This window comes from Anopheles moucheti, chromosome 3 (genome assembly GCF_943734755.1).
Source record: "Anopheles moucheti chromosome 3, idAnoMoucSN_F20_07, whole genome shotgun sequence".
Lineage (NCBI taxonomy): Eukaryota > Metazoa > Arthropoda > Insecta > Diptera > Culicidae > Anopheles > Anopheles moucheti.
This window is the reverse complement of record NC_069141.1, coordinates 92,414,818-92,439,523: the sequence shown is the minus strand read 5'-3', so window position 1 is coordinate 92,439,523 and position 24,706 is coordinate 92,414,818. Positions and strand designations below refer to the sequence as shown.

Sequence of the window (24,706 nt, the reverse complement as noted above, 5' to 3'; positions counted from 1 at the left end):
GAAAATTAAGAGCGCGCAGCCCGACTGGGTAATTTCCCTCTCGAGCAGTTTTGACATGTTTACATTAATTGGTTCTTTCGTGGCAATCGTGACCCTGTAGCCATTTTGCTGTCTGGGCCGCAACGATTTGACAGATCAAAAGGGGCAACAGTACATCGCCACATTATATCAAGCCGCGCACCGGAACGACACGACGGCAAAGTTGTTGGTTTTGTCTCCGAAACCCTACTCTTTATTGCAATTCATCAAAATGGAACCAACTGACTCTAAAGAGGACTATATTCAACAACGATTGAACAAAATACTGGAATCTCGTATTGAAACTGACCGAGAAACGTTGGATGCGCTTTCGGATCTATCAACATTCTTGAAAGAAAACACTCTCCAATCGAGACGTAACTTGCGTAGTCAAATCGAAAAAAGAAGCTTGGAAATCAATCAGGTAAGTAACTTGACTCAAATCCGATAAATCGCTCTAATAAACTATTCTCTATTGTTCTTGCAGAACTTTCTGAATGCATTTAAGGAAGTAAAAGAAGCGTTGGACGGTATATGTGATGACATCAACTCTATGAGTCAATCGGTTGAAAACATGAAATCGCAACTGCATAACACTGAAGTGCAAACCAAAGACCTCATTCAGCAGGCAAACTCGTTTCAGGAAGATAATTCCAAACTACAAATTCAACAAAAAATCGCCAGTGGGTTTTTGTCACGGTTCCAGCTGTCCATCACCGAACATCAAATGCTATACGGTTCGAAGCGCGACGCATCAATTACGGCGGAGTTTTTCCAGGTGCTGGATCGTGTACAGGGAATTCACACCGACTGTCGAACACTTATGCAAAGCGGTTATCAATCTGTAGCACTGGAAATAATGGAAGAGATGACATTACATCAGGAAGCGGCACTGGAAAGACTGTACCGTTGGACACAGTCTCATTGTAGAAACGTGGAATCCAACGAAATGGGTGTACTAATCGTAGAAGCAATGGCAAGACTGCAGGAGCGACCGGTGTTGTTCAAGTATGTTATTGACGAATATTCCACAGCGCGTCGTTCTGCAGTTGTACGAAATTTCATCGACGCGCTTACAGTTTGTGGTCCCGGAGGAAGTCCAAAACCCATAGAAATGCTTGCCCACGACCCAAAACGATACATTGGTGATATGTTTGCGTACATTCATCAAATACTGCCTCCTGAAAAGGAAAATCTTCAAATGCTGGTAAAGAACTGTGACAAGGAGGAAATTTTGGAGCAAGTTCATTCGGCAATGATTAACCTATCAGATGGGGTGTATCATCCACTTCGTGTACGAGTAGAAACGATTCTCAACGCAGAAAAAGATACCATCATTCTATATTCCATTTTCAACTTAATCAAATTCTACCAGAACATGATTAATGGAATTGTGAAAGGAGGCCAGCTGGAGCAGTGTATGGCTAATATGCAGCTGTTCTCGGAAAAGATGTATCTGAACAGTTTAACAATTCAAGTAAAACTGTTACTACAAGGTCCGAATGAGAATCGGATCGGACTAGAACCTCCGCAAATGGACCTAGTTCCATCGCAAAGTGTCGGTCAGCTGTTGAACCTCCTAAAGGAGATACTATCCGTTGCCAGCATGGTTTCCGGCAGTCAGACTGACATTGTGAAAATCGTCAGTTGTGTCATTGATCCATTGTTACAATCGGTACAAGAATCAGCCTCACATCTGCCCAGGACAGACATGGCTGTGTACCTGTTGAACTCTTTATATCAAATAGATAGTGTTATTTCGATTTACGAGTATATGGAAGAGCGATTGGAACGGCTCCGTGCCCAATCCGATGCCCAAATCGATACACTGACATCAGAACAAGCTTCGTCACTTGTGGCAAATCTCAATCTGGGCCCTATTTACACTGTGCTCCAAGGAAATGCAGCCCAGATCGATCACAGACATCTCCATAATTTTATGGTAAGTGCTAACACTTTGTATAAAATATGGAACGGTTGTGACTCTTCAATACTGTGACTTTTGTTGTTATCTTCTAGACTAAATTTGAGCAGTTTTTGCAAACTCCCGAAATGTTGTTAGTTCCGCAAGTGAATCTGCTCATTAGCAGTGCACATCGGGCAATGGTGCAAAAGCGATCATTCAACGTGATCATCGCTATTTATCGTCAAATCTACGAACGCATAAATGATCCCAAAAACGGGTATACTAATCCCGAAACGATTCTGCCTAAAACGCCGGAAAAAGTAGCGGAGTTACTTTGTGGGTAAGCTTAACTTAATCTCATCTCATAACTCACATGCAGTAGCTTTCGTCCATTTAAGACAGTTGATTTCTGAAACATTTTTAATTCACCTTTTTTAAAGATGAAACACGTTAACAACAACAACGTTAAGAAGGTTAACACGTTCAGCGCCTCATCACCCGAATTTGGAAGATGCAAACGGTAACCGCCTGGCCGTATCATCAAAAAATGGGTGATGTGCTATACAAAAAGCCAAAGAAGCTTTGACAGCTGCCCTACGGTAGCTATATTGCTGCATATAGTTTTAAGTAATTCATAAGTATTAAAATGGCGTAATATAAATATGATTTTTGACGTTAAAATGGTGTCAATAAAAGCGGTGGTGGATTGTTCATAATGTATAATCATTCTCACCGATTCCATAAATGAATGTTACCTGAAATGATGATATTATTGATGTGAGTTTGTCATTGTTCTGGTAAGGGAATGCTTCAAAAAGTAGGGAAAGATGAAAGTTACATTATTGATAGTGGGTGATAGGGATAGAAGATAAGATATAGGCGGAAGAGGGAAGGTTCAATTCGAACAATTCATTCGTGTCAGAATCGTTCAAGGCGATTTCCATAATACATCACCCAAATTTGGGTCCTACTGACATTATGGAATTAGTTATTGTTGAATTGGGAGACGTGTTCGATGTAGCATGAAAACATATAGGTTTTTGCTTGACGCCGTCTTAATAATATTACCGTTTCACCGGTGGTAACCAGTGGAAAAGATGTTAAAACTAACTGTACCTGCATTAATATATTTTCAGATGTCATTTGAAAATATCTATGTTGTACACATCTCTGTGCGTGACTGTGTAAATCCATTAATGTATTTTATTTAATGAAATTTCAGATAATTCGTGACAAATGTGTAGAACACGTGTAGCGATAATGTGTATCTTGTTTCAATGCATCGTTTTTGTTTTGTTATTCTACCTTGCACACTGGATAGGTATAGTAAGCAAGGCGTAGTATAGCAAAGTATCGAATAATTAATGTTCACTTTGCTGCTCTGCGCAGGAGAGATGCGCTTTTCTCTACATAAGCTTTTACTGGCAGGTGCTATATCAAATTATTAATACTTGGATTATACTGCCTACCCAAGATAATATATCTTTCTTCTCAAATTTGTGCGTTTTGCATGCGTATTCATACGCAAGCTTACATATAATCTGATTAAGGTACTTATTAAAAAAGGTTTTTTTTACAACTGCAAAACGCTGCCAAACAGATGTGTTTCCTGGATTTATAATGAAACGCCTTCAACGGTAATCATCAATAGCAGTCAGGCTTTGCAAGTGTAGTTTTGTGTGTTCCCTACTCGGATTAAGGCTTCTTTCCTGATTATCGCATAAATAATGAAAGGTACTGCTTTACATAATAAAGCCTTTGTTCCACATTATCAAGTTCCATTCGTTTTAACGCGCCCGACTAACGTTGACCAAAAACTGTCCTAATACGTTCCCTCGCGGATAGTACGTACAAACCACAATCACCTTACCAGTGCGCGTTAGACCCATACCAACCCCCAGCTCTTTCGTTCCCTTCCACACCATCTGCGTAAACTGACCACCCTTAATGGCAGTTCGCGGTTCCACCGTGAAAACGTACTGTTTGACCTCCTCATACCACGACCGACAGACGTCCCTTGCGTTTGGACGAGCGTTCCTATCCGAGGACCAAAGACAGTAGAGATTCTCGCCGTATTTAGAGTTCTGGCGATAGGTAAAACGGTCGTCTCTAGCCAAAATTTCAGACCATTGTTGTGCATCTCGGACTAGCTCCTTGTCAAGGCTAAAAAGCAGAACATTATACTAAGTTAAATATGCTCTATTAGTGACAAACTCGGATTAAACAGCACTAAACATACACTAAATCCACCGCACCATGGCGCCTCCGGTATTCGTTGTGATGCTTCAGTATTGCCATCGCAAAATCATCAAACTGATCCGGGTCATTTTCATCCACGATACGGACATGCTTTTCAGGTTTTTCGAAACCAGGCAGTCGCAACGACGATGATGTCGTATTTTTGGTTCGTTTGTTCTCAGCCGTTTGCTTAAGAACTGACGGTTTGTCGAGAATAATCTTCGGTATTTCAAAGCCTCCCACCGGTGGGACGTTCTTCGCGAAGCTGCCAATATAATTTCCCGGTGGATCATAATTAGCCACCACAAACACTTGTCCGGAGCTGCAAAACAAAACGCTTGATTAATACGCCATTGATCGAATACACACACTTTCCTATAATGCTTACCGATTTCTTGCCAACCCAACTCCAAGTTCACGGCTATCTTTCCATACGACCTGCGAGAAATGTCCCGTCTTCAGTGTTGCTGGCTCCTTCCCAAATACGTGCAGGTCGATCTCGCTGTACCAGTTCTCGACCGGTTCCCGTCCACTCACGAACATACTGGAACCAGCCGTGTTGGAGGAGCTCCACGAACAGAAAATGTTCTCCCCATACGCCGAATTGCTCCGATGTACCAACACACCCCGAGCTGCAATCACCTTAGCCCACTCTTCCGCAAACCGACACAAACGCTTGCTTAGCTTTAGCGGCAATACGCCATGTTGTGTACGGTACTCGTTATGAGCTTTTAGACACTCGCGTTCGAACTCAGTGTATAATGAAGGAGTGCTGCCACGTAGCGACGACTGTGAACCACCGTTACTCGGCCGCAAGCTGTTAATAGAGGGACTCTTTGAAGGACTTTTGGAGTGTCGCAGCAGAGGACTCGCATTATTGTTGCTCCGGTCCAGTGACTTTGGACGGAGCGACCCAACCACACACTGTCCGCTCAGGCGTTTTGGATCGCTAGATGATGCTTTACTACCTAGTGATGTATTGTTGTTCCGATCGCTTTTCGAGTGATTCTTTTCCAACTCGGCACTCGTTGTAAGGATTGTTCGCAGTGGGGAGATTGAGAGCCGTGGAGAACCAATTGAGAGTTTGCCAGTCGAAAATGAGCGTGACATGTCATTTCCGCTAAGATCGAACTTCTCCTTAAACACTACCGTCCGGTCTGGTTTGTGTCCCTTGTACGTCTGTATCGTTTCCATGGTAATCACCTCACACAGTGGATCCTGCGGGCAGGAGTAAAACAGAATCAAATATCAAACGAAAGCAAAAATTGTAAAATATCACGCTACTGCAAACAATAAAAGGGTACCTGAACTTTATCGTCTCATATCAAACGCGCGTAAAGCATCAACAGTTATGATCACATCATGTACGACTGCTAAAATAAATTAGCAGCGGAAAACTAACCAGAACAGTAAGCATTAATAACGGTTGACTAGCAGCTGTAGAAATTGCCGATAAATAAATCCGACAGTAGTCAGATTAAATAATTTTCGTTGTATTATTTCATTTGAGCGCTCTTTTTACATTTCTGATCAGCATTATTGTTCCAAACCATTATCTAGTATCTTATTCTCGCTCTATCAAAGAGCCCTAAATTGGCTCAAAGCGTTCATGGGATTTTCCATTTTTTTAAATTGCACTCTCAAGACTAAACTTAAAGATTATACAAAGAAATTAAGATAAAGATTATTCTTCTTAAATAAATACATCGGCATGTCAAGCAGTTGTATGTATTGAAAAATGATTGATTGTTGCACACCTTGTTTATGGTGTTTGAAAAATAGCTGCTTCCCTAATTCTTGGACACATTATTATGTTTGATCCTTGACAAACCCTTGTTTGTAAAAGCAATAAAGGATAAAAAGAAATATTAAAAGCTTAAACTCTCATTTTTTCCAGTTGTCTTTCTTGTAGTTGTCCAGTTGGCTACAAAATACTAACTAAACAAAAAAGAAGAAGACTCATACTGTAAACTTCTAATACCGAATATGACGGTGATGGTAACGCATTTGTTCTGTATCTTCTGGTTCACAATCTGCTCAACGTCTTTTCGATTCGGAGTTGACCATTTTTCCATACCTTTTGACTACCCTTGTGGTTGATTACGCGCTGGTCCGTTTTTCTAACCATTACTACCCGAGACAGGGCACCGCAATCGTGCGAAGAACCAGCCGAAGCAAGCTGTGTTATGTCCTTTATTGGTCGCGTTGGCCTGCAAGGAAAGGTGAAAAATGGCTCATATTAAAAGGTTTTCCAATATGTATCTGTATTAATGAACACCAGTCTGATAAAGTTCTTTCAAGGAAGCAACAATTGAAAGCAAAATTCATAACTATTCACGTACTTTCCGAGTGTTCTCCACATCTTATAAATATCGTTTTTTTGTAGATATTATTCACCTTTTCAATCTTATATCAGTCCACCTTTTATATCTGATTTTCACACAAGAACAACCGTCACCAGTGTATGCACGCTCCTTTCTGATGAAGAAGGGATGATTTTACAGCATTAAAATACATTCACTTACATAACCTGTTCTTTCAGTGTGCAATAACGGACGCTAAATATTTGCATTCTCAATGCACCACATATCTTGTCCTATGAGTTTGTGAGGGTGCGGATTGAGTGTATTTCGTCAAGAATCATCACAAATTGCGTTTGCTTAAACGTCAAATGTAAACATAGGGTGACAATGTTTATCAATTTTCTTTACTATAAAACATTTCCTTGAATTTTTTTTAGATGTAATTTTCCAATAAAGTTTAGCGAAACAGCAATTTTCCATAACGCACCACTGAAGCTTATTATGTATCATGTATAGTATATGGTATGTACTTCGGGAAGTTATTGGCCGACGCGACATTCTGTAGCAGAAAATGACCTTCCGGTTGCCCAATATAAATAAATTTGGTAAGCCGTTATATAGCAACATGGCCTAGAAGTAGATAACTTGTAACATGTACTACTTCTTTTTGGCGTAACGACCTTCTACGTCATGCCTGTCATTTCTGGCTTACTAGACTTATTTTATCACGAAACCGAATAATTATTCTTTGCTACCGAGGATTTGATTGGGATGGGATTTGTAAAACTGAATAAACCCACATAGAAGAAATAGATATTGTCTGCAACCAGGGATGTTGAAAAGTGAAATTGATCGGTCAACAGATGTTCGCCAAAAAATTGGGCTTGTCTACCATTAGTTAACATTGTGGGTTTAATTATGTTTGTCTCACTCATTGACAAAGAATTTGAAAACCTTTTTCTACAACTTTATCTAGATCTCATCCTGCAGTTCACATCTCTTGGCAATTATTTTGATTATTAAACAGTCAACAATCCGGCGTGTAGAAAACCATGGTAGCAGAAAAGTTTTTTTTAATTACAGATTTTTTTTCAACGCACGTGTCATTGAAACGAGAATCTACGACTACACTATATCTATTATAGTAGCTGTGATAATCTGAAACATGCACATGATCTGAAACAATAATTATCGAAAAAGTTCATGGCTACATTTTTATATCACATACTGAATTTACTTTAACTGAGAACCGAATAAATTTCTTAACACAGCACAAACACACCAACCGTCCAAACTGTCATCGTTTAACACCTTCCAAGAAGCACTTCTGTGGTTCGGTACTAAAAAAATAACTAACTTCTCGGTTGTTCATATCACCAACTCTCCGTTCCGCCTTTCCCTAATGTTCTGCTTCCCATCTGTCCTCCGAAAAAAACAACTGATGTTGTCATTTCGAGTTTACAAATTTACTTACACTAATTAACAAACAAATGTGCTCATCGTGGCACCACTGAAATGACCTCCGGTGATTTCCTTCGTTTGTTTCTCGTTCTTATGCTAGACAATGAGCCATACACTGGTCGTCGTATGGACTAGGGCCACAAACTGTCAGCATTTTGCCAACCGCTACATTCTCACTCAACAACTTACGATTCAATTTTGAGCCCGATGACGCAAAAATGTTGTTGCTCTTACCCAATCGACAACAAATAGTGATATCGGATCAAGAGTAACGACATTGGTTTGGCTGCACACTCACGCTCACCAGGACACCTTCATTAATATGGATTGTTACATTTGAACCCGGCCCTTACAGAACGTACTGTATCACATCAACTGATCCACAACTGTTTAGTTTGTAAGTTTAAAAGAGATAAAAAATCAGGCAAAAAGAACACTGGCTTACTGCCACTGTCGTTAAAGATGCAACCAGATCAATACCACCCTTTTTGGTGGCGATAATTAATCTCATCATTATAACGGCACCATAATTAATACATCATAAATTGAGGTTAAATATTCATTCGCAATTGAAAGTCCACACTCGGTTACTCTTTGCCCGTTCGATGGACGATGCCCTTTTGTGAAAGACGAGCAGCAGGGTAAAGTATCGTTTTTGCGCACCGGCCTACGTGCGATACCGGTACCCAAACCAACATGGTGCGAAATGTTGATGGCTTGCTTAGTTTAGGAAATGTCCAGTGCAAATCATATGCACATGTTAATAGATTGCACGTTTACCCTAGTTGATTCGCTGAACACCCTTCGCCTAAATGGATATAAGATAGCTACTGTTGTAAGGAGTTAGGGTTTACGCATACCGCTTCGACGTGAAAGGTTGCTTTGAAAGGTTTCCTGCGTATTTAGGGGCTTCGATCCGAGATACAGTAATTGCTACACGCACCAATTGCTGTCCGTATTGAAACGATCGAATTCGACTACCGTTTCTATGTAGTTTTAATATTTTTTTTGCTTTACAATAGAGCTGCTCAGTGGTACATTGATCGCAGTGATCGGGTCACACGTGACAGGAAAGGACAGGACCCATTGCCTTTTGGGTTTTTCTTTCGTACGCCAGCCCACCTACCTATTATTTATTAATATTTCTCTTGCTCTTCTTTCTGGTGTAATTTCATCTATCTATCTACTGCATATATTCAACAATATACAAATAAAATATTACATTACCTTTCTTTTGTCATGGCAGTACCTTATCGTGCAACTACTACTATTGCAAAAACTTACCAATCAAAATTATACTTTTCGGCTACTAGGTGGGTACTAGGTTGTAAACCATTTCTCAGTCATCATTCCTATCTACATTACCTTATCGTACCGATAAAGCAAAAACAGGTACTTTACTTTTAACAACCACCAGGTCCTTAGATAAGATAGTCATTTCAACTATATTGCCAAAGAGTGAATTATCAATGTAAAAAAATGAACCCGAAACAAAGCTTCGACGTTAACCAAAAAAACTTAAACCTTTAAACTTAAAATATAATTTGACGTTCGTTGTGGCAACGGCTGTAGCGACACTAAGGGTTGTGCGAAAATGTTTTATTTACGGTTCTTGTCACCTTTACCCTCATTACTGGCACGTAGCAAATGTGTCGGAGAGTTATTACGCATTTACTAAACTGCACTGTTAGAAGGCCCTCTAAACTAAAACTTCTTTATTTCCCTCATTGCAGGGGCGGAATAATCCCCTTGGAGATCCTGGGCGGAATGATTGTCGGGCATTCTAATGTTGAAATGGTAGAACGGGAGGGGGGTTTATGCTCGGGTTTAAGAATTTGCTGGAGGGCGGAGAGGTAAGATTAAAGGGGAGAAGGGTGGTAGGTAAATTGGAATGTTATTGTACATGTACACAAACATGTACATGTAAACATGTACACCTTTCATTGGTCGATAGTCCACGAATGTCAAGGTCGTTTACTGCGCTGACTATTTTCCATTTGGGTTGAATTAGAGTCGGAAAATACCTGCTTTAATTTTATCATCACGCGAGAGAACAAAGAAAACTATGCACAAATTAACCTTCTGGAAGAGCACAACATAAAAATACTTTGATTGGTCAGAAACTTTGGTGTTCGCTTGCTTCCTGAACAAATAAAATGAGTCAGTGCTAATGTTGCAGTACTTGCCATTGAATAAACATAATAATTTCAAGGTCCCGGCTACATTATCTTAAAAGTTTTGGCATATTGTCAAATAGAACTTCCGTTTTCCCCGTTCGTAAAGAAAGTAGTAACGGAAAACACTACTTCGAAAACCAACATAAACTCACCTCCAATTATTGCACATTTCTTCGTTTTGTGGTTTGCAAATGTTAGGTAATGAATTTTTCACGAGCTTTTACCGACCATCTGGTTACATTCTTTGCACACTTCATCCCGTTTCTGCTGGTTGTTGAATACGTTTACAGATTTTTTTTTGACGAAATGTGTTTATTTGTTCGTTTAATTTTCGAGGTCGAAGTGAAAGAAATTAAGCCTCTTTGTTAGTTTAGCTACATCACGTGGCCACAGATATACTATGACTGAGCTTCTCGAAAAGATGGCAAGAGCTCGTCTCTCTATTTAAAATTCTTGTAATTTACACTACTACTAACTAATACATTTCGGGCGAAATTGCAGGGTAGACTGTAAAATGTATTACTTATGATGAAAAATGAAATCGTGGAGCTTCAATTATCACCAACGGAATGTTTAAAAATGAACTACAAATCGCTAGTTCGGCTCACAAAATCAGCAACAGTAACAAACCTATCCCAATTCTTTGCGTTACTTCCCACCAATTATGACGTTGGCAACATCAATATCTCAATAACAGAAAGTGAACCAATTAGTCTGCTATCTATACCCATACCCCAAATCACCACATTCCAAGGCCTTAGCAGTATGGAGCGCCTCTTGCTCACTTTAAGCGGAAATATTTTTCTGCGTCTAAATATAAACGCGTTTTGATAAACTTATTACTCCAAACCACTTCTCCATACCATTCTGAGGCTGGTGCTTTAACACGCAGCATACCCAACCCACAGGCAAATCCGAGTATACAAATTGCACAATCGAGGTACAAGTTTTCTACTGCTGGGTTTATTATTTTCTGTATAACATGAGGAAACGAAAAACCTTCCCCCTTCCCATCATACCGACCCAGCATCACGGCACCTCGACAATGCGACACTCGTTCCATCGATTGGCTAATAATGGCGACAAAATGATAATAGTACTCATTTCATCAACCATTTTCCCACTGCGTAGTTGCACTAGTCGGTTAAGTGGATGAATTATTGTACGGGTACAATTTCTCGTATCTCTCTCCTCCTACCATCTGGAAGAGGCAGGCTTGGCGCAACCCAATGAATGCCAAACCACGCTAATTGCAATGTGATAAATTGCTCATCTTTGGCCCGAACAAATGACGTTCGGGCGAGAGTAAATGCAGGCATGCATTTACGACCGATCATGAAGATCATCTACCATCGGTATATCATCGAAATGCTACGGATCGTTGGGTCCACTGTGATGTAGATAATATTTTTTCCGTACTGGCACAACAAACTGCATCAACCACAACAACAAGAACAACCTTGGCCTGCCGTTTCTAGTTTACTAGACTTATTTTACCACGTAGCCAGATAGTCAGTCCTGCGTACGGTGGGTTGACCCGAATTTTGGACCGTTCCTATCTTGTAACGACCGGTGCCGCTACCATATACACCACCGGGCCACCCCGTAGGCCACCGTAATTCTAAGAATATACTTATTTGTGGAGTGTATGAATAGGTCCAGCAGCGATACGCCCCACGTTACAGGCTATATGTGCCACATGTCGCGATCTTATCGAATCTGCATGGAATGCATCATCACGAAACTGGATCATTGTGTAATGGTGCGCGTTTTAATTGGTAACACATCAATATAGCTCCATGAAAGAAGATGTAGTGGAAAAAAATACTCACATGTTAATAAAACTAGTACAGCAATATGACACAGTCTATGAAATGGCTGCTCCCATTGATAGACGCTCGCTCAATTATCGTGTCACAGTAAGTTAAAATCTATTGCGACGGTTTGCAATTGAATTGTAACTGATCAGTACCAACAGATCAAAAGCATTTTCAGAAAATTTTCCCCATTTCGATCTCAATTTTTTTACAATCCACACATGTGTAAACTATTGACATCGTTATCGTCGAAGACCCCAAAAAACCAACAAGCATTTCTTACGTCCAAAAAATTGTCCTTACACATATTAACTCCCAGAGTGTTTCATTCTGCTAGTTAGACTTTTCGTTGTACTAAGTTTACATTCGTTCAGAGTAGTTCACAACAACGGTATGTGGCTTTCTCTGCTTATTTATTCAGCAGGTTCGCTACAGAATGTTACTTACTGGAACAAGTCCCATGTAAAGTGTGTTTTATCCGTATCATCACAAACGCCGACATAATCTATATTTTACAAGTACTTGCTTATCCACACAACACCCACACATGATAGACTCTCAGTATATTTACCTGCATCTGGAAGCCATTTTTAAGCAGCACACCTCCATCTTGCCATACGCTTATTTCCGGCCCGTATCAAGAATACCACACACACCGTTATTCAACACCACCAGCTGTTATCTGCTCGGGTTTGTTTTGCGACCACTGTTTTCACACACTTTACTGCCACCGCCGAGTTGTTATTATCCATCAAATGGGCACGATGAGATGCATTTGTCTGAAAATTGCTAAACGAATGGCACGATTTCTTGCCATCCGCTGGAAGGAGTATGGCTGGTGCGCACAATATATCTCGTCCTAAACTTGTAATTCAAAGCACGTGTTTTAAACAACCTGTTTTGCTCCCTTGATACCCATCACCTCGTTCCATCCTCTTCCAACCGTTCTCGAACTATAATGCGGCTTACGAGATTTCTGCCCTGATACCTAGCAGACTCATTCAAATAGGCAACAGCTGACGCAGCAAATCACACGCCGACAACAGTGAGATCGATTGCATTGATCACGACCATGATTGTGGTGCGATAAGTACCACTAACACAAGGGACCTATGTACAAAGACGAAGATTATCAAGGGGCGACGACTACATGACGCCATGCAATGTTTGAAACACTGCAAGCAACGTTGAACATCTCCAAGTCACACTAGCAACTGATAGTCGAAACCAGACAAGGCACTGCTACTGCAAACAAGTAAACCCCCATTTCAGTTGATTTTGAGACTATGAACATGCTGGATCGTTTTATAACACTTATATGATAGGTCGTACAATTCAAAACCACTATTCGTATTGAAAGTATCTCATATTTTTTACTGGACATACAAAGCAATGTGTAGTTTCGATCAAACGTTCTACGATGAATGTTTCCAAAACGCGTGAAATGGTTTTTCCCGTAACAAGTCACCTGAACTCCCATAAGGAGAGAGTCTTCCGACAATCAACTGGCTTCTTCTTATCTTAACGACCTACTAGCTCACATGCCTGCCATTTTATAGGATAGTTAATGTTTATTACGGCAACCAAAGACTAGATGGGTTTTTGTATCGGTTTTCCCGTATGGAAAATTGCGGAATATTAATTAAAATTTAACAAACCGTAGCACAAACAAAATGTAAGATATCACCACACAACATATCCTAAACAGTGCAGCATCCTCCATTCGACCAATCAATCAAATACCCTCCAGCAGATAAGGATTAAATCACCCCTTGCAGCAAACTGCATCAAAGCGAAATTACTTCAACCATTCATTGTGACACCTGTGCCGAATATGTGCGCTTTATTTTTAAGATCTGAAATATTAATTATATCATTATCTTCTGTTTCATCACGGCACTCACCACCCTAAATGGTTTAAACATCCAGAGGGCAGCAGCCCGTCAACCGGTCTATCATTGTAACTGCTATGCCAACCGACATTGATGTGTGGCAAATTTTTGAACCAATACAACCTTCTTCTTTGTCTGCATCATATCCATGGTTTTATGTTTGTTCGTTTGACACCGAAAAATATTGGCATTGAACATATCGTCAACAAAAGGAGGTACTCAAATTCAGGCGTTTCTTACGTAAAACGAATTACAAGGTAGTCAGCGTCAACATTCTGATTATAATGCTTGCTCATATCTCACTATCTTTTCCCTTTGATAAGTGAAGTTTCTTATCAGCCTTACCTTGCAAACAACGCGTATGATTATTGCCATACAAATAATATAGGAACTTTACTTCATAAAGCAGAGTACTTCGTACGAAGCACTATGATGCACTGTAGAAACATTAGTTGTAAATCCAATATTTCACCCTTGTACCGAAGGTATTCCATCTCATACTCTGATGAAATAGAAGAACCCTGATTGCCGGAAATTTCACTTTTCTCGAGGCTTTCGTGTACCCAAAACCATCCTCCGTAAGATGGACAAGGACTAAAATTATGAAACGAAGAAGCCGAATTTATCGCTTCGTTTATTTTGCTAGCAAAGCGCCATTTTTGGCATACCGCTACCGATTCCGTTCAACACGTTACCAAGAAAACCAGGAGATCTGCAAAATAATGCAGACCAAGTACTCCCTTTTGTCACTCCCTCTCTCGCAAAACGCTTCGTACCGTCCGGAACGAGCAGTATTGATCCGGATAATATCAACCCGTAAAATTATATTTCCGGCTTCATGAGAATGGTGAGGCAATTATTATTCAGGCTTCACCCTTGTTTTACTACACAATTCGAATAATTTTCTAAAAACTCAAGTAAGCATTTTTTTGTTTGGTTTTGGCAACGCCTATCAGTAATAATGTTGCACCAACATCATCTGCTCCAATATTAATACATCGTCAAGTGATACCCAATAAATCGCGGAATGTGCATCATCCAAGGTGTTTCATATACCTTCATCCAAACCTTAAATGAAGTATAAGACATACGTGAGCATTTCTGTCGTTTTTAAACTTCCGGAAAAGCGTTGCGCAAATTCCCCAAAACTTTCTAAAATAGGCCTAGCACGAAGATGATCGAGCTATGCCATAAATACACAGTACACTGCACTCGTGTACACACATCGAGGTTATTATTAACACATGAAACCACTATCCTCTTCGTTAATGTGTCGCGTATTTAAAATCAAAACCACCACCAACAGAGGCCACTCCATTTTGGTGTGGAGTTCGGCAAACCCCTATATCAACATTACTAAAATGGATACAATTCGGAGGGGCACCTTAACACCTCGACACCGGACGACACCTTCGGTATTGGGCATTCTTTCTCTGTCAGCAGTATGGAGGGTGCTGTGCATTAACAAAGCACTACATGCGAAACGAATTAAAAATTCGTTCCAGTGTTCGTGTATGAACGGTGAAACCATTATCTTGTGCTTTATCACAAATTCAGCCATTTGTTTATTCCAACTCCATTTAAACGATTGCCGATGGAATGCAACTGGATACGACGCAATGAATCGTTGAAAAGTTGCGACATCAAAACGAAAACTTATTTAAAAACTAACGCTCCCGAACATTATTCCGCATCTAAACCATTTTTTTCATGCTTTTGCATAGCCGGGCTGCCACTAGTCTACAGCGCGACGTCAATTGGGACATTTTCATGATTTTCAAAAGCGAAACCAAGAATTCATGCTAATGATCCAACAAGAGCAACTAGTCATAGATCCCTTGCACGAAGGCATCCGGCTGAAACCGGAAGCAAATCAATCGATCGTGTTTGACCGAAGTTCTCTATTTTCTCGTTACAGTATATATTCACTAATATGCTATTGATTGCCCGCGAAGTTGTGAATGACATTCCATACTGCTTTCCATATAGCATATGTCAATGACAAGTTGGCATATATCAGATACTAAGATACGGCATTGATACGCGCAAATTAGCAGACAGCAAACTAGAGATCGGGCATTGATACGCGCAAATTAGCAGACAGCAAACTAGAGATCGGGCAAAATTACAACCACATTTCAACCACCACTAATCGTCTGGGCTGCATAAACGGGAAGCTCACATTGATTTTTTTTTTGTTAGAACGATCAAGCCGTATCGACGGCTCATATTTCATTAATATCATAAAACTATGCTAAAGGTGAAGACTCCGACTCTGAAGAACGTCGAAGAGATTGGAAAGTTGAAAGTTTACACAACCGTGCCTTGTTAATTTTACAATACTTTCTATCCTTTCAGCATACCCACAGCCCCATGTTCATGCAAGTTAGTAAATCAAACGAGACACCACATGATTCAGTTTTAAATAGCAATTATTCTACGTCGATTTCAGTTGTCGGTCAAAACAAATTCCAGTCAAATGCCTCTTTTACGAGAATTCCCTTCCTATATGTACACGTTTGCTAAATAGTTTCTATTTGAAACGAGTGAGTTTTTACTTTATTTCTGCTCCTGTTTAACTCTCACTTTCTACACCCTCACATCACCCACTCAAATGATGATTCACAAACAATTTATCAACAGTATAATGTGGCCGGTTTAGAAATTCGTAATAAACTATTATTTACATGCGCCAACTCGACGTTTGCAGTATTTATTGCATATGATTATGCCGCACAAAAACCAACCCCCTTTTCCCGGGAATTTATGAAAAGTAAGTGTAAAATCTTCCATTCATACACACACGCTTTAACTCTGGTCCACGCGTTTCTATGATAGAAAACTTTACTTTTCCAAAGCCAAAAACACAGAATACCGGGATTGCTACAACAATACCGAAAACACTGAACGCTTAATGAGAACTGATGAGAACGGATGAGAAAGGGTAGTGTTCCAGCTCCCTAACTGGAGCTATGATATACACTGTGGGACTAATTATGCGCAATACGTGACGTGAAAATAATTTGAGGTTTTAACCACAGTAAACCGGACATAAGGGTTGCTTCGATTGAAATTTCTGAAACATTTTTCTGATTCACATTTTATTTACTGATTTCCAGCGATACCAATCGAATTGTTGTTCAAGAGTTCTGATTCTTCTGTAAAATTCTTCTGATTCTTCTGTTGCTACGCTGAAAGGCATTCAATAATTTTTTTTACTAAAGTTTGGTAAAATAGTGACATTAATTAAAGCTAAAAATCAGGAAAGCATACCTTTACTGAACGGTTCTCATTAACAAACTTTACTCAAACGAGATTCGAAAATTTGCTGCTTGGTTTTAATAACTATATTATTATGCTCTAATACGTGTCAATAATACGATTTGGTTTGGTTATTTTTAAAAACTTTTAAATGTTGCAGACCTGTTAACCGAAAGAACATTGAACCGTTTCGAACATTCACTAATCTGGAAAATAGTATCTATGGCGGATTGTACACCATGTCATGCTACTTACGCAACGGTGTATAGTATACTTAGTAGCTCATGACTCCATAATCTTAAGCTCGACAAATTCGAACTGTTCGACTAAGTCATGCACTCCGTACAAGTGCATGAATAACTATTCTACCATTTGTATTCTACCATTTGTAAGGACTATAATCATAATAAATATATTTATTATGTTCTATCTTCATCAACAATGGTCTTTAAGTAAACTTTTATACCCAATTGCTTCTGTTCTGTTCAATACTGTATACGCCGGTTAAAAGTTACGCGTGAATTATTTTACCCGGGGCTAACGCGTGCACCTGTGTCTCCAGGCCCTTAACCACCATCCACATAATGCTCTCACGCGCTCTCTCTCTCTCTCTCTTTCTCTTTTCTCTTTTCTCTCTCTCTCTTTCTCTTTTCTCTCTCTCTCTCTCTATCTGTTTTTCTTTCTTTTTATATATATCTCTCTCTATTTCCGGCTGACAGGAATATCAAGGTTAGAAGCGTACGATGCCGATAACGCATCTCGGGATCAGTTTGTTTTCAATTTGTCACTATTTTACCACATGATGTGTTTAAGAAAATGAAAATGCTTGAAAAACTACCCATTGGGAACCTCTTGGGTTGTGGTTTACATCAAACAAATACCAGTCAAGGTTCCTAGCTTGCGGAATCTTGTTTACACAGCACGTGACTAAAAGTCAATACAAGTTTTTCCTCTTTAGTAGTTTAAATATACCTAATTTCGCATGTAAAGCAACACCACCCCAAAAATTCTGGCTCAAATCTAGTAGATCTTTCTCAAAAAATCGTTATAATTCGTCATAAAACGAAATCTCCGTACATAACACAATTGCTTATTTTCAACATAATCATCGCGAAAATATGGTAGATACAAAAGCGGACGCTTGGTACGGTGTAACATCTCATCCGCGTTGATGCATCAAATTAAACTACAATCTCAAACCAACCATTCCACAGTGGTAATGCACTGTAAAGCAGTATAGTATTGATTTTACCAAGGCTGAGAGCATCATTGAATCTCGTTCTATTGTTATGTTCACTACCATCCCTACTCGATTTTTCATCCTCTGCCAATTTTTTTTTTGCATGTATTAGTGTATTCAGGCAGAGTGTTTTTTTGAGCAGATAAGATTGGCCAGCTTTGGTGGATATCACGAACATCACTCACTTTTGACACACACATACTCGGACGACTTCCTCTCCCGAATTTGCGTTTTACAAATTTAATGTAGTACACGCGCCCTCTTTACACATTCGCATCCATGATGCCGTCTCCTTTCAACTCGCTTAAATGGCATGTTCATGTTTAACTTGCACATTCCAATGCGTTGTACCTTTGGTATGCCAAAAAATTGTCGTATTCTGTTATTTAGGGATGAGCAACGTGCACTTTGCAGCACACCTAGTACCAATTGCTGTAAAATTACATTTCTAGTACATACAATTAAACATGTTTCCTTACTCACTCATGTTTTCTCAATAATCCTATCCATAATTGGACAACAGGCTTTACGTTAGAACCAAGTATTATGTCCGTATTATTATAGCTATAAGCTAAAGTTGTTGTTGTTGTCAAATATTAGAGAGGTTTTGGACCTCCTGGGTCTCTTTCGCCTCTGATAAGCTAAAGTGCTGTTCATTTAGAATTCGGTCACACATCACAGGACCATTCTTTAACATAGAAGTATAATTTTCACATCAAATGAATAGTTTTTTAATTGTTTTTTTTTACTAAAACAAGCAAACATTTGTAATTTTGATATACGGATGAAATCACGGACTTTTCTTTTGATGATTCTCATCAGCTTACGCACAATCGATTTAGCAACTTCAGCAGCTATTTTTTTCCACTAATATGCCAATTGTGAGGTGATTTTGCCAGTCTTTTTCAATTTTCTTTTCATTATCGCACAATATTGTTCTATCGGCCGGAATTCTGGACAGTGCGGTGTGTTCAATTGCTTACCGATGACCGTCCACGTTGTTATTCGTGTACCATTGTACAACATCCCGACTGTAGTGACAGCTTGACAAATCTGGCCAGAACTTTATTGGCTTATTTTGAGCCTTGATGAAAGGGAATACACACTGTTCCAGACACTGCTCTTTGTAAACTGTTGAGTTCAGATTGTAAACTGTTGAGATTTATTGGTTATGAAAACCTGTGTCTTGAGGCCACAGCTGCAGATGGCTTGCCATACCATCAATTTGCGTGCAAATTTGTCGGCAAAAACGAACTAATATTTATATTTACTAATATTTACCCCGAGCTGTGGCAACATAAAATGTTTAGTCAGGAACCTGTCTGAAATCCTTTTTCATGTACGTTTCGTCATCCATGAGACAACCCGGCAACCACGGCAACTCGTGTACCTCGTCAAAACCTGGTCATTCAATTTTTGGGCGCGTGTTTTTGCGATTAAATTTTGCTTTAGGGTTCCGTTGGGTTGTTTGATGCATGAAAAGAGCGGTAGCCTGCTTTTACCCGGATTCTTTTGACGGTACTTATGCTGGCACCGTATTTTTTTTTGCAACATCCCCATCGGAAAGTCCAAGGTAAGCTTTCAGCGTCTTCGACACCTTCCCGTTCAGCTTACGATCCACTGTTTCTGATCGACGATTTTGTTTAACTTTTCTAGTAGTACTTTGACACTCCCGAAACCGTTCTAGAACACATCCAACTGTAGAAGCGGCGATTTTCAGGAATTTGGCAATTTTTCTCGTGGACCAATTTGGATTTTCTAAGTGGGTGTGCACAATTAATTTACGACACTCTAGTTCCAATGTTCAAAAACAACTGTAAACTTGCACGGACTTGCAAAAAATATTACACTACTTGAATGAGTGCTCCAATACCTACACATAAAAGTCAAAAAGTTCCATATAGCACCACTGGTGGAGCTACTATACATTAAATTGTCTGACCGAATTCTACATGAACAGCGCTTTATAACACTAATAGCATAATAGTATAACTAAAATTAATTTAAAATCGCCTCACCCTCATTAAACACTTGAAGTGGGCAATAAATTCTGATACTCTTGAATCGGTTGTGATAAAGTAACGATTATGTTGACCTCTAGAGCCTAACGTTGCAGAGTAAGTTCTCCGATTTAAATGTTTAGAATATTTTTATCTGAACAAACATCTTTCTCTAATTGGTATGTGGTGATCAACAAACCACCAATCCATCTACCCTGCCGGTTCTTCGATCACGTGTGACCTTGATCGAATGTTTAATTAATCATCACTCTCATGGATTTAACCAAAACGTATGCGTTTCCAGCTTGCTTCTGTCGTTTACATGTACGCAAACAATAGGTTTAATGTATTCAATACAAACCTCGGAAATCTGATAAATACACTTTGATGCATTCCAACTCTTGGGTGGCTATATAATACCAAAATCACGCATAATTACATAAACGATAATAATCGTAACCGTCGTTTTCTATAACCATTGTTATAAGACGGCATGTCTAGTACTAATACTAGTGCCCTGGTAGTCGATTCTTTTTCAAACAGTTTGCATACAAAATAGTCGTTGCAATTAAATTTGGATCATTTACTAATATACACATACTTAATACAAAAATTCTTATTTGAGAAGCTACTAAAACAATAAAAGTGTTATAAAATGTAGCTATTTAAGAAAACAATCGTAAACGTATGACCAGAATAGGAACCCTTCCCAAATTAGGAATGAGAAGTTTTCTGGATCTATTCTTCCATGTTTTTTTTTTCATTATACTTGCGTGTTCTTCTGGACAAATGCCCGAGCACACTCCCGCCAAACACTATCCGAAACTATCACACAATTCATCATAGTCTCAGTAAAATGGGAGATGATCAACATTACTACGCCTTTCAATTCTATTTCACCCCCACGTAAAGTAATCAAACTACAAATATTTGAGATACCAAAGTCAAAGCCCTAACCCTGCAACTCAGGGTCAGGGGCATGATTATCCAATTACTACACTATGGAACCATGGTAAACATGGATTCATTTTATATTTCATCATCTCTCGCGAAGTAGTTGACAAGCCGAAACATTAATGATATTTACAATATTCTTATAAACAATTGAAGAGCCAGGAATAAAAAAATCGATCGTCATTATGTAATTTTAAATGCACGAATTATAGCTGATTAGTGCTGATATTTCAATAAACTCTTCTTTTCTGCTATACTACAATGATTATCATTTAATTTACCCAATCTTGCTTTGTTCTTTTTCATCCGAATGCGCATACGATAAATATCCTGATAAAACTACTTAGAAGAACGGGAACCGCAAATGAGACGAAACGCACAGAAAATTGAACTTAAACGAAGCATGAGTGGGATGATACTCTTGAAAGCCAATTCAAATATTGGGGTCACTATCAGTGAGTCAGTATTGCTTTACCATGCGCTGGTGATACTACAAGCAGAGCAAACCGCCAGGGTTGTGCACTTGCAATAAAGAATTTGCAAAAACAACAAAAACACTTCGTCGATTTCGTCTGTGCAACTGTCGTTCAAGATAGAGTAAATGTGTTATGAATAGTCATCTGATTTCTGTTTTGAGATGATACTAAGTGTAGCACAACCTAGAATTAGATTACATCCTGTTTTTTGTACGGTGAATACTATAATAGACGAAGTAGCAATCATATAAATTTTAATTTGTGTACGGTACAATCGAACACATTTGTTGAGCACGAACATAATTAACGATGACTGTCAAGTACAGTCTTTGTCATACAATATCACAAAAGTTACACATGAAGTGCAGCAATATAAAGACGGAACGTAAGATTAAAACTTCAAATTCTAAGAACAGCATTTTCCTCATTTCATTATACAGTTCTTCGATATCATTGTAAAAAATTAACCATAAGGACCTGTGCTAGCGGAATCTACGAAATGATGGCGACACGTTTGTTGGTAGAACAAAACGGAAACGATATCATAATTGATAAAATGCAAGGTACTGTTTTTATTTCAATTGTTATTGTTTGTTACCTCGTATATGATGCCAAGGTAGTTATAAGCTATTTATTTGTTAAATTTAAGATAAGCTTCTAAATTTCCCAGAATATCCCTTGGTTCAAGTTTTAAGCCTAATATAGCTCTTTTTGGCAGATATTTTCATTAATAAATATTAAAATGAGCGGCCCGGTGGCATGATGGTAGCGGAGCCGGTATTCACACGAACGGACCGGACCAACTCCCATCCGGACCAATCCCCCGTAGCAAGGACTGACTATCCGACTACGTGGTAAAATAAGTCGATACGGCCAGGCCGTAAAATATTAAAATACTAAATAGAATAGTCAGATTAGAATAGACGAAATTGAATAGAGACGGACTGATTAAACATGGCGGTGCAGTACCAAAATATGAAATGCAACATATTATTCCTGAGCTATGGGATAATCGATGCCTTATGATTGGTGTCTTGTTATCTCTCTTCTCTCTCTCTCTCTCTCTCTCTACCACCCACCCCCCCTTCTTGGCGTAACGATCTAACAAGGTGGTCGTGCCTGCCATTTCTGGCTTACTAGATTTATTTTACCAAGTAGCCGGATAGTGAGTCTACAACTTGCTACGGGGGATCATGCCACCGGGCCGCCCGTAGTACCCCCTTGGAAAAAACTACCTTTAATACAAGAAGGGAGATAAGCTAGAGAACAGCAGAGGGGTGTTGAATACTGACTACAAGCTTTTTTTCCTAATGCACGACCGACTTGTCCCATTAGTAGAAGAGATAGTTGGAACCAAGCTGAAAGTATTCTAAAGCAACCTAAGAGATTTTTTAAAAAATTAATCATTGACTAGATCTCCACCTTGCGATCTTTGAGAAAATGGCGGAGCAACAGCTCGACTTTTGCTATCACTTCATTGACTTCAATGCGATCCAGGACCTGGTAGATCCTGGCGCACATTGAGGATATAAGCATCATATCATATGTGGCCCTGCTATGTGAGCACTAGGGCATTGTCCATAACTGCTGAAATCCTTTTACTCGCGTTCGAGTGGAAGATACTCACAAGGATTTTTGGCCCCGTATGTGTGGAAAGACAGTAGAGGAGTCGCTATAGTGACGAACTTTACGAAGGATACAACGATTTAGACTCGCCAGACACCGGTTGATACGTCCGCCAGACAGGCAGGTATATTAGATTGCCAGAAGACGGCGCCCGATAGTGAGTGGTTTATGACAATCCTTCCAAGACAGTGAAGTGGTTGTTAGGCCTGATAAGACTAACTGAGAACTCTTCTTCAACAGTGATGCATTCATCTTAATATTCCCCGAAGTCTAAGATGTAATTTACGAAAAAACGATTTGTCTTTGCTCTCAAAATAGGTATCAATTTTAGTAATCACTTCGCCATTTAATCAAACATTCATTCCATGAAGCATCTGTTTTGCTTCTGCAACAGTAGCAATGTTTCCTAAAAAAAACCGTAGACAGAAAAGGTCAAAATATGAGATTACGCTAACTGGAGTAGCTATTCCATGTATAACCAAATATGTTATCGCTAACTGGTGACCTAAGTATAAAATTGTTTGCAAATTTGTTTTTTCCTAATTTAGTCATTTTTTGCTGACTAGAAATGGGTTCTTGCTAACTTTATTATCGTTGATAACACAATAGTATGACATCAATAGAAAAAACCAGCCTCATTGGAGAATATAAGAACCTGTGCTTTCCAAATAACGCATCAGTTGTCCTAAGCGCTAAACGTGAATAGCATCCAAGATGAGGTAAGTTGAAAGTATTGTTGGTACAGTATGGTTGATGGTTGGTTGGGGACTACCATTTCCTGCAGCTGCTTAATGCTCCCATTTTACTTAGTTTTACCACGTTTCAAAAAGAAGTTCTCGAACGTCACAATCAGCTACGTGCCAAGCATTCAGCCCAATCTTTGCAGCTCGATGCCGATCTGTGCCAATTTGCTCAACAATGGGCTGATGTAAGTAATCATGTTTCACATGACATTTCAGTGGTTTATTTTATTCATGCTAAGTGAAAGAGAATTCTAATTGTACTACTTGCAGAACCTAGTCCGCCGAAATGTCTTGGAACATCGCAGCAATAACAAGTACGGAGAAAACCTTTACGCTTCTTTTGGAAAAAGTCAAGTCTCGGGTGCCGATGCGGTGGATTCCTGGTACGACGAGATCAAATGTTATACATTTGGGGCTCCAAACCCATCAAATTTTTCACAAGTGGGCCATTTCACCCAGGTGGTGTGGAAGAATTCGCGCAATCTAGGTGTAGGTATTGCTGCACAAGGAACTAAAGTTTACGTCGTTTGCAACTACGACCCTCCAGGCAACTATGGTGGTCAATATCCTGCTAATGTGACTAAATCGTGAAGA

The 24,706-nt window shown here is 39.4% G+C and overlaps 3 protein-coding genes across 3 annotated transcripts; 2 read left to right on the top strand and 1 right to left on the bottom strand.

Annotated features, from left to right (window-relative positions):
- The first annotated feature begins 228 nt into the window (after positions 1–228).
- LOC128303425 (conserved oligomeric Golgi complex subunit 6) lies at positions 229–2,678 on the top strand. Its single transcript, XM_053040367.1, has 4 exons — positions 229–442; positions 506–1,960; positions 2,038–2,264; positions 2,365–2,678. Exons 1-4 carry the CDS (start codon positions 251–253, stop codon positions 2,366–2,368), a joined length of 1,878 nt encoding a protein of 625 aa, XP_052896327.1. The 5' UTR covers positions 229–250; the 3' UTR covers positions 2,369–2,678.
- A 423-nt stretch (positions 2,679–3,101) lies between these two features.
- Positions 3,102–16,714, bottom strand: LOC128302382 (uncharacterized). The gene is made up of 6 exons (XM_053039193.1): positions 16,616–16,714; positions 12,492–12,779; positions 6,240–6,372; positions 4,551–5,380; positions 4,164–4,484; positions 3,102–4,087 (listed from the first exon to the last, which is right to left on the bottom strand). The coding sequence occupies exons 2-6, from the start codon at positions 12,527–12,529 to the stop codon at positions 3,712–3,714; spliced, it is 1,698 nt and encodes a 565-aa protein (XP_052895153.1). The 5' UTR covers positions 12,530–12,779; positions 16,616–16,714; the 3' UTR covers positions 3,102–3,711.
- A 7,369-nt stretch (positions 16,715–24,083) lies between these two features.
- On the top strand, positions 24,084–24,703 carry LOC128303135 (uncharacterized). The gene is made up of 3 exons (XM_053039992.1): positions 24,084–24,088; positions 24,180–24,297; positions 24,383–24,703. The coding sequence occupies exons 1-3, from the start codon at positions 24,084–24,086 to the stop codon at positions 24,701–24,703; spliced, it is 444 nt and encodes a 147-aa protein (XP_052895952.1).
- The last annotated feature ends 3 nt before the right edge of the window (positions 24,704–24,706 follow it).